Source organism: Etheostoma cragini, chromosome 11 (assembly GCF_013103735.1).
Source record: "Etheostoma cragini isolate CJK2018 chromosome 11, CSU_Ecrag_1.0, whole genome shotgun sequence".
Classification (NCBI taxonomy): domain Eukaryota; kingdom Metazoa; phylum Chordata; class Actinopteri; order Perciformes; family Percidae; genus Etheostoma; species Etheostoma cragini.
The window spans coordinates 13,259,116-13,268,764 of record NC_048417.1 but is presented as its reverse complement, the minus strand read 5'-3'; the positions used below and the strand labels follow the sequence as shown (position 1 = coordinate 13,268,764).

General features: G+C 40.1%; 2 protein-coding genes across 5 annotated transcripts in view; one reads left to right on the top strand and one right to left on the bottom strand.

Moving 5' to 3' along the window:
* Positions 1-36: 36 nt before the first annotated feature.
* Positions 37-2,091, bottom strand: trappc2 (trafficking protein particle complex 2). Of its 2 annotated transcripts, none has more exons than XM_034886634.1 (5): positions 1,856-2,091; positions 1,472-1,598; positions 1,084-1,228; positions 372-457; positions 37-273 (listed from the first exon to the last, which is right to left on the bottom strand). In XM_034886634.1, the coding sequence occupies exons 2-5, from the start codon at positions 1,562-1,564 to the stop codon at positions 175-177; spliced, it is 423 nt and encodes a 140-aa protein (XP_034742525.1). In that variant the 5' UTR covers positions 1,565-1,598; positions 1,856-2,091; the 3' UTR covers positions 37-174. The 2 variants fall into 2 exon arrangements, with proteins under 2 accessions (XP_034742525.1, XP_034742526.1); XM_034886635.1 differs by having other exon boundaries at positions 372-452; positions 1,079-1,228; positions 1,856-2,089.
* Positions 2,018-9,649, top strand: part of ofd1 (OFD1 centriole and centriolar satellite protein) — a 9,019-nt gene continuing 1,387 nt past the window's right edge. For 2 of the 3 annotated variants that reach the window (XR_004658631.1, XM_034886623.1), the window contains exons 1-19: positions 2,018-2,250; positions 2,356-2,483; positions 2,594-2,797; positions 2,885-2,953; positions 3,416-3,443; positions 3,527-3,634; positions 3,719-3,855; positions 4,085-4,258; positions 4,381-4,487; positions 4,599-4,718; positions 5,386-5,459; positions 5,553-5,644; positions 5,860-6,049; positions 6,783-6,913; positions 7,111-7,222; positions 7,526-8,239; positions 8,522-8,678; positions 8,787-8,878; positions 9,534-9,649. The exon at positions 9,534-9,649 ends at the window's right edge or, in 1 of these variants, runs on beyond it. Coding sequence is in view for 1 of the 3 variants with exons in the window: in XM_034886623.1 (XP_034742514.1) it covers positions 2,388-2,483; positions 2,594-2,797; positions 2,885-2,953; positions 3,416-3,443; positions 3,527-3,634; positions 3,719-3,855; positions 4,085-4,258; positions 4,381-4,487; positions 4,599-4,718; positions 5,386-5,459; positions 5,553-5,644; positions 5,860-6,049; positions 6,783-6,913; positions 7,111-7,222; positions 7,526-8,239; positions 8,522-8,678; positions 8,787-8,878; positions 9,534-9,649 (2,721 nt within the window). In the remaining 2 variants the exon portion in view is untranslated. Of the gene's footprint in view, positions 2,251-2,355; positions 2,484-2,593; positions 2,798-2,884; positions 2,954-3,415; positions 3,444-3,523; positions 3,635-3,718; positions 3,856-4,084; positions 4,259-4,380; positions 4,488-4,598; positions 4,719-5,385; positions 5,460-5,552; positions 5,645-5,859; positions 6,050-6,782; positions 6,914-7,110; positions 7,223-7,525; positions 8,240-8,521; positions 8,679-8,786; positions 8,879-9,533 lie in introns of all 3 variants that reach the window. The other variant, XR_004658630.1, reaches the window with a different exon arrangement.

Below are 9,649 nucleotides of genomic sequence, written 5' to 3'. Positions count from 1 at the left end.
AAGTTAAAATAAAAAAACTTTACCTTACATCACTCAAGAAAATGTTTAATAGAAAATTTGTGTTGAATACATTTTACATTTGTGAAACAGGAAAAGAAAGACAGACATCAAGTTTGTGTTAGGTATATGTACAGATAGACATGACACATTTAAATCCTTGTGCATGTGAAGTAATTAACTCAGGAGATGTTTCTTTCCAAGAAACTGTATTTTCCTCTCAAAAGCTGTAGAGCGGATTGGTGCATTGATTTCATAAAATGGATTCATTGCAAACTGGAAGACAAAATAAATTTAAATCAAACGCTGAAGGAAGAAATGGACCAAATGTTATCTCAAGCAGAGTTATTCAAATCATATGGGAGACAACTTACCTTAATGTATAAATCATATACATCATTAAAGAAGTTCTTGATTCCATCTTCTTGTCGCACATCATGCAGCATGATGAATCTTATATGTACGGCAAATAATTAAAGAAAATACCATAATAATGAATTCCTTGATTGACAGAATTACACAATATGACTGACTTCATATGTCACATACCGCAAATTAGCATGTTAAATAATGGCAGTGGGGCTTCAGTTAATCATTATTTAATATTATCAATTAACCTGTTAAATATTTTTTTCTGTTATGTTGAAAAATGCCCATGACAATTGGCCGGAGCCTAAGGTAATTTCTTAAAATTGCTTGTTTTGTTCAACCAACAATCCCAAAACTCAACAAAAATATTCTATTTACAATGATATAAAAAAAAGAAAAGCAACAAATCTTTACGTTTAACAAGCTGGATTGAAAAAAAAATGAAATTTTTAGTTGATAAATGACTAAACAAGTAACTGATTAATAATAGACTTTAGTTTGGTTATCTTACATAGTTGTATCCAAATTACAGATGCACACTGAAATTAGTTTATTAAACATGATATTTTAGCCACGTAGGGTGTTTTGTCACTCTTCTGTCAGTAAACTACAATGTGGCAATATTTGATCAAGTTTTGATTTTGAATCAAGAATTATGTATAGTCTTCTGTGAGTGAGTAAAAAGGGAAGAATCAAATGGAATAAAAAAAAGGATATGTCCTGCAGTAACAAAGGCAGAAACAAACCACTCGTTGAACTTGTCCACAGTTTTCAAGTACATATTGTTGGACAGCCACATGTTTTCATCGACCAAATCCAGGGCAGCGTGTGCAATGAACTGGTTCAGGTGACGATGGTCATCCTGTTGGTAATGACACAAATCATATCAAATTAAAACACATTATCAATACCCATAAATTACTGTAAAAGTCCTGTACCACTTACATTAAAGATTAATGTGGTCACATACTTCCTAGATAATATCCTGACAATTACACCGAGGTCTATTGCTAGGCTATTGAATAACACTTATCATTTGTTTACCAGTTTTATTGCACAAGATGTAGTAGAATAGTTGCTGGTGTTATTAATAAAGACATGGTACCTTTGATTCAACCTTCCCAGCTGGCAAGAACTCCATTTCAAATACAGGGTTATCCTGATGACCAACCATGACAAAATAAAAACTTCCAGACATTGTTTCCCCTTCTTCTTAGCAAAGCCAAACTGCCCTGAAAACAAGTCAAAACAATAGGTCAAACCATTTAATCTTGCCAAATATCAATGTCAATATCACCCAATTGATTGAACCTTTCAGCTAGCAAGCTAGCGTTAGCCGCAGTGCTCCTCAGACGCTTGGAGTCGTTTGAGTCTTTACGTAATTCTTGTAAGACCATAACAAACGCATTACGCCTTGAATTAGAATAGGGACGCAAAGCAAGAACAACAGTGAAAACGTATTTCTTTGATAGCACTGACTTTTGTTTACCTGATAATTTGCTTCCTGGAGAGAAACGATAGCAGTCGCACAAAGATGACGACATGGGCAAGCGGCAATGTAATTATCAGTTATTTACTGGAAACCGGTTCAGCTGGGGCTGTGTTTAACTTAACTTCAAAAGAAATCCGACTTGAATTGAATATATTTATAATACATTAAATAATTATTAAGTTGCTGCTTTTTACTGTGTTACATCATAACTGTGCGCCCGGAAAGAAAATATCCGTTGATGGATTTAAATGGTTCCATGGTTGAGGCACACCTCCTCGAAAGGGACGCTAAGACTGGTCGTTAGGCTGGTAACTAGCTAGAGATTGTTCTCTTTTTTGAGTTGCCTTTTGTTCAGGTGTTAAGAAGACACAGTAATAACAGTCCAACACCAGGTAAGACCATTTTAAAAGTTGTTCAAAACCGCAGGTTTGTTCTCTAGCTTGCCGTGGCAGCTTTGCCGTGTTGTTGTCTAAGCTACCTTTCTTTCCTCCTGTCAGTTTTAGGACCTACAAAACAACACTCGACAGTTATGTCCTCGGTCAAGGAAAACACGTTATCTCCAGATGAGCTGAGGAAAAGACTCTATCAAACTTTTAAAAATAAAGGAGTGCTAGACACACTCAAAGTAAGTCATGCTAATAATATAGTCGCTGCATTCTCTGCGTTACTCTCCTAACCTCCGCGTGAGAAAGAGTTTAGTTTTCACACCTCTTGTTCTCTTTTGATCTGATTCAGACACAGATGCGGAATCAGCTTATCCAGGAGTTAAAACAGCCACCTTTGACTGGAGGAGAACCAGTCCCCAGACCAGTAACTGTGAAATCTGAACCTCTTTTGGTCTCAGCCTGTAACAGCATAGTGTGCGATCATCTCCGCACCTCAGGGTATGAGTACACCCTTTCTGTGTTCTACCCTGAAAGTGGCCTTTGCAAAGACAAGGTGAGCATAAGCATTTGTGTAATTGACCGTAGCTTAAAAAGCACATCATTGCAGATGAAGATTTGGGTCTCTTATCCATTTTGGCAGGTTTTCACTAAAGGAGACCTTCTTCAGCTTCTTAAAATTGACCCTGAATCAGCCCTTTACAGCTCATTGGTAATAACAACACAATTTACCATTTTGAATGTTGCTCTTGAATAAATACACTACCGGTCAAAAGTTTGGGGTCACTCACAAATTTCCCTTGGACTCCATTATAGACAGAATCCCATCTGAGATCAGTTGCCTTGTTTTTTTTAAGCAGGGCAGCAGTTTCCAGATTACATTATGTGCTTACATAATTGCAAAAGGGTTGTTTAATGTTTTCTTAGTTAGTTTTTTAAAATAATATCAGATTAGTAAACAAAATGTGCCTTTGGAACATTGGATGAATGTTTGCTGATAATGGGAAATGTAGATATTGCATTAAAGATCAGCCCCCCCACCCAGATCAGCTGGTATCCTGTCTATAATGGAGTGGAATGGAAATTTGTAAGTGACCCCAAACTTTTGACCGGTAGTGTATAAATGTTGTCAGTAATAACACTATTTTATTTTATTTTTTTATTTTTTTTACAGTCTTCAAACAAAGATAACCCTGATAAAGGTATGCCACATTCTGTTCCTCCTTAACAAAGTTGTTCCTGCTCCTAAGGCCTGTCCTTGATATATTTTCTCTTCGTCCAGCAGGGTTCCTGATCAGCCTTCTAACACAGCTAACGCACCGTTATACTCACAGCCTGTGCCATGATGCTGACACTCAGACAACCAGCACAGCAAGTTACGGAGAGTCTCTCGGTATGATGACATAACGTTTTAAAATATTCTCCACACAGATGCCTTTCAATGCAGTTTTTAATGTTTTCTTTCTCCCATATACAGTTGAGAAGATGAAAATGATTGATAAGGAATATGAGAGCTTCAATTACAGTGGGGACAAATGGTTTTCGTTCCAATCCAAACTGGATGCCCATAGAAAAGAAATTGAAGCACAGGTGCAAGCAGAAATGAACACAAAGGTACGTCACGTGTATATATATTTTTTTAGTAAGTTAATGAATCAAAAACTGTATGAGCAGGTTTGTATGAAGCACAGCTACATACTTATATCTACACTAAACTATCTAATCTATATCTAAACATTTAAAAGTATAAATGATTTATGGCGTAGGTAGATGGCATGAATGCTTTACCTTTCTGAGTGGATGATGTGTAATCCTGTAGCTCGCCTCCTTTTTGTTTCTTAAGATGGAACATTTTAAAGATGTTGAAATCGCCAAGGTGAAGATGGAAGAAAAAGCAAATTTCCGTAAAGAATTTGATAAGCTGAAGCAGGAGTTGGAGAGGACTTACGAAATGAAGGCAAAGGCGTTGATGGAGCGGGAGAAAAATGCCATTGATCGACTAAAGAAACAACAAGAGGTGGCGTACTGCTAATATGATAATGTGCTCTGTTTCTTCTTTCACATGCGTGTAACAATTCTATTTGGTTAAATCCAAGGCAGTGCAATTGACGCTGTCGTTTGTATTTCTCTTCTCTTTAGATTGAAGAAAAAAATGTGTATATGCAGAGACAGTCAGTCCTGAAAGAAATCGAAACGGTGCGGAACAGAGAGAATGAGCTGAGGATGAGAATCGAGGCTTTTGAAAAGTACGAGCTTTTTTGTTTGTTTTTTACCATCCATGTTAGTAGAGGGACAATGTGCTGTCTCATTGTGACAACTGGCTCAAGAAGAATGTTCCTGTGTTTCGATGATGATAGGACTTGTCAAATGTATGATGAGAAGATCAAGACCACCGAAGAGCTGCTGAGGAGGAGAGAACTGGCAGTGAAGACGATGGAGGACACGCACGACCAAAGGATGCAGAATGAACTTTCCAGGTGTTTTGTGTTGTCTGTTGTTTTTTTTTTATTATTATATATTTTGGTTTATACTGTCACCACCAGTTAGACATATCCAGTTGGTTACACACAGGCAGTCTAATTTGATATGTTCCCTTGGTTCTTTCACATTATCTGTCAAATTTAGTGTACAAATCCTTCTTAGGGATATTGTCATTGTGTGACCAGAAGATTTCACTAAAGTCAAAAACGTAGCCTGTATGTACAATGTATATTTGAAATCTTTAAAGATATATTCCATTCTATAGCAAATGTTTAATGCTGTCAGTAAGACTCAGTTTTCTTTTCGTCCGTAAATAAGTTGAAATTGAGCACAAACATTTAGAGTCCGGTGCTAATGTGCTCATGAGTTACTACATCAAAACTATGACTTACTATTTATAATAAATTATTTAGATATGTAGTGCTTAAGACTGGTGAGCAGTCTCTCAGCAGCCATGACTATGGAGTAACAGTTTGGGACCTGATTATACACTTGACCAAATTATGCATTGCTTTAACACATTAAGATGTTAGCTGGTTTGGTTTATTACTCTGTACTTGTCTGTAATGGAAAAAGGCCACATGGATTTCCAAGCTGTTTTTGTGTTGATTTAGTTTCATAACTCCTTTTTTATTGTTGTTCTTATGTCTTTTATACAATTAGGTATAAGCTTGAGTTAAAGGATAACTTCATCAAGAGAACCGAACAACTAACAGAGAGTGAGAACAGAAACAAAAGTGAGTATTCAAATGAGAGCAAGACTACTGACTGGTTTGCTATTGCCAATGTTTTGGTTTGATTTTGTGTTTACATTCCCTTTTATTTCTCAGTGGAAACTGTTCGTATCCAAAAGGAGTCAGCTGTAATTAATGGCAAATTAGAGGAGCACAGCAGAGCATGTTCAGAGCTGAGTCGGCTGCAGGTAAATAACACAACCCCAGTCATCTTGCAGTGTTAACCTTATCCTCTCCAATTTACAATAGGCACAAAACTTAATTGAACTCTTGTATTCAGACAAAACTCGCAATCACTGTGTGATGTGATAACATTGTAATGTAATAATTACACAGTCTAAGTGATTAATTGACTCTTCACATTTATTTTGCCTGCTCTTTTCATGTCCCTTCTGTTTTCCAGGTTGAGCTGGACACAGCACAGCAGCAGATTTCTTTGCTGACTCAACAGAAGGAGCTGTTAAAGGAAAGACTGGAGACCATGAGTGACTACCCCAGCTTAAAAAGAGAGAAAGCAGAGCTGCATAGCCAGCTGCGGCTGCTAAAGAAACAGCTGGAGGAGGCCCAAGAGGAGAACCGGCTTCTCCATGCTGGTGAGGATTAGCTTAGATTGGATCAGGGTTATCTCTCTGTAATAATGTACAACGGATTCCCTTTGTAGCTGGTAAATTCAATGTCTGAGAGTTACCTATTGTAAACCTTGAAAGTAAAGATAAATCCTGTTCCTATGTTGCATTCAAAGTGTTGAGTGTGGGCTCATTGTGAGCTGTGGGAGATGCAGTGTACTGTGAAGCATTCATGTTAGTCTGTCCCACTGCTTCTGGCTCAGTTGAGTCTTTTTGAGTGTGTCTTGCCTGCCAATTTGGGGCCTCTGTGCTGTGTTTGTAGCTCCGCAGACTACTCTCTAAAACATATCCAATAAGGGAGTGGGAATGAGAAATGGGAGTGAAGAGGAGCAGAGAGCACAGTGTGCAGAGACAGAGGGCTCCCGTAACCCATGACTGAGAACCAAAGTTGTGCCTCTCTCTGAGGGGTACAGAATTCTTCCTGTTTGAGGATAAGGCATGGGGGCAGTAGGCCTCTCTCCTCATCACGAACAAAAGGCAGAAACATTTTTCAAAGCCCCATGTGCTGTACTCTCATGCTGATCAGATCCATACAGCTCAAACCATGAACTGGAGCACTTAAACATAACACCCTAAATCAGAGCAACCCCATTTGTATCTGCGTTTTCCTCAGATAGCTTTCCTGCTGAAATAGACATTGGACTGGCAAACAGGATGCAATTTTAAAATCATGTTTTGACTCTAACAACCCCTCTTTCAGATTTGGGCCAGCCGTCCAAGGAGCAGCTGGTGATGCAGATGGAGCTGCGGAGACTGCAGAGCGCTCGCAGACTGGATGAAGAAGAGTTTGACAACCAGAAACAGGTGTTGCAGGCAAAGCTCCAGAGTGAGGTCAGTCACATCCCAGCCTCCCGCTGAGTGTGGGAAACTTTGTGGTTAGCATTCATGTATTCTTTTTCCACGGTTTTGGCTCACCTTCGGGAAATCTCTTGTTTAATCTGTGTTTCCAGCAGTGCATACCTATACTTTTCACAGACTTGCACTGTGTGCCGACAACTTCTCATGTTATGTCTTCTTGTCTTCTGCAGGTAGAGCGGTGTGCTCAGCTAAAGGCTCAGTTGACAAAGTGTGAGGAGAAGTCACAGTGGATGACTAACCACATTGAGGAAATAAAGTTACAGCTTCGCCAAACTCAAAAAGGTACCCCATGAACATCTGCCACATCTTAGTGTGATTAATAACTTTTAACCATGTCGGTTTCTGTTTGAAATTTTGAATGTTACAATATACTGTAACTGTAGTTAACTTAATTTCTGCTTTTCATGAACTGGCTCTCTTTCTTGGAAGTTTTTGGGAAAAAAAGACTTCAAACATGCTCCCTATTCCCTATCTAGGTGTAAATGCATGTAAATAGTTCTTCAAAACTAGTTGTTGGTATTTTGTATTAGTGTTTAATTCACTTCCTTTTTCTTTCCCTTTCTTTTATCAATGCGGTGATGGCAGCTCTTGAAAATGAAGTGCTCCGGAACCCCAAGCCCTCTCTCGTTGATCGCTCAATACTGGAGCTCAGCGCTGACAAGCTGGTTCCCCCTGACATCTATGTGGACAGAGCTCTGCTGAGGGCCAGGGTGGGTTATGATGATGTTTGTGAAGCAGATGGGACCATGCGAGGACACAAGTCGCCTTGGAATAACTCTCCAGACTCCGACATGGAGCTGGTGGCTGAAGCCAAGGCTCGGATTCAGGAGCTGCAGGAGGAGGCTGAGACCTTAGAGGAAGCCTACAGGAACTACCAGCAGAGGGCAGTCCGCTCCACCATCTCACACATGTTTACCTCAAGACCTCTCTCCCCACAACGAGTACATCGTCCCGACTCTCCCTTGAGAAAACAAGTTTCTCACCATTCACACACCCACTCCCCCCTCAAATCAAAGGTCTCACACAGACCACCGTCTCCACAAACTACCAGAACCCCCTCCTATGTACCCTATGACACCAGAAACACTGTACCACCTTCACAACCAAGAGTGACCTTTTTAGAAGACCATAGCCAGCCCCAGTCCACAGCTTTCACTGACCACAGTCTCCATTTGTTGACTGAATCTCTGTTTATAAGAGATGGACCCCCGCAGGTTGCAAGCAGCCCTCCACCCAGACGTCCGTCCTCCACAACGCACTCCTCCTCCGGGAAAAAGCAGCAAAGAGACATTGCCGATGGTACCTTCAAAAAATGGTTTATCTTGTGAAAACACTTCAACGGGGATTAGATGCCCCAAGCTCTTTCAACTGTCAAAAAAAAATTAAGATTAAAACCCTGTATGTTCATGTCGTCCGCACCCATATCCTGCACATTTAACACTTACTGTAAATATTTTCATAATGTGCCAAAACAGTTTAAACATTCAAAACAGTAAATCCACACCTTTTTACGTCCGCTTTTAGATTATAATCTTTTTTCCTGGGAGGATATTGCTAACATGAAGTCTTTGCATCTGATAGAAGCAGTTGTGTCTCCGATGACGTTCCCCGAGTTGTCGTTTGACAGACGGCTCCCCCGTGACCCTCGCGACGAGGTGGAGACCTCTGGGGACTTCTCCTCTGACCTCAGTCCACCTCGCAGTCCCCAGCTCAAGAGCACAGCACGAGACCAGTCCAGGTACCATCTGGCATCACTGTGGCAAGGACATTACAACACTCTTATACACTTTTAGAGTTTTTAAAGAGTGCATACTAATGCCCTAATTTTTGCCTCTGTTTCTGTCAGTCCACCAAAGCTGCACCCTGTGTTCCCCAGCTCGGAGTCTTCCCCACAGCCCGAGAAAATAAGCCTAGAAGATCTCACCGGGATTGTGTCAGGTACTTTAAACTAGTATTTGTTCTTTTATTTAAACTATGCTACTGCATAATTCAGTTGTGTGTTTTTTTTAATTAAACTAATGCACTGCAGCCTTTTTCTGGTGATATGAGACCCAGTTGATAGTCGTGTGATTTTTATACTGTATGCTGAAAAAAGCTGCTTGATCAGTTCATTGCACTTGACACGCAGGAGCAGTGTTGTTGTAATCAACAGGGAATGTTTAAGTACTCTTTATGGTTCTGTTACATGTTGTTTTACTGTCTGGAAGAAACAGAAAGATGGTACGGCCTATATGTATCCATGTCAAAAGCACAATTTCCTTAATAATTAGCACCTGAAGGTTTTCCTGTTCTGCCTAAAGATTTTACTGCATCATTGGATGAACAGCCTTGCATAAAAACAAAAAATCTACAGCATCATTAATTCCAACAAAATCCCAGTAACAAAATGGAGTATATCCGGTGTGGAGGTATTTGATTTGAGACTGGCAGTTTTTTTTTAATTAGTGTGTGACTGGCCTTCAAAGTGTCCTTTCAGTGGCCCTGCACAATGGTGAAGATGAAGGGCAGCTGATTATGTATTCTGTGCTGGTCCTCTGGCCCGTTTGCATTATGGTGGAGCATAAAAGATCTCTTTGTGCATGTCTCCCTCCAGAGCCCGGCCACATTCCAGAGCTTCTCCTGGACACTGGTGTCCCTCTCTCTGAGGAGGCCCCTGACAGCCCCGCTGTCCCCCACCCACAGGACCTTCCAAAAGACTCGATGGACTCG

Coding starts and splice junctions, on each gene's coding strand:
- trappc2 (XM_034886634.1), bottom strand. CDS start 1,564: ATGTCTGGAAGTTTTTATTTTGTCATGGTTGGTCATCAGGATAACCCT. Junction 1,229..1,471: donor CTGGGAAGGTTGAATCAAAG/GTACCATGTCTT, acceptor CATTACCAACAG/GATGACCATCGTCACCTGAA. Junction 274..371: donor TATATGATTTATACATTAAG/GTAAGTTGTCTC, acceptor TTTGTCTTCCAG/TTTGCAATGAATCCATTTTA.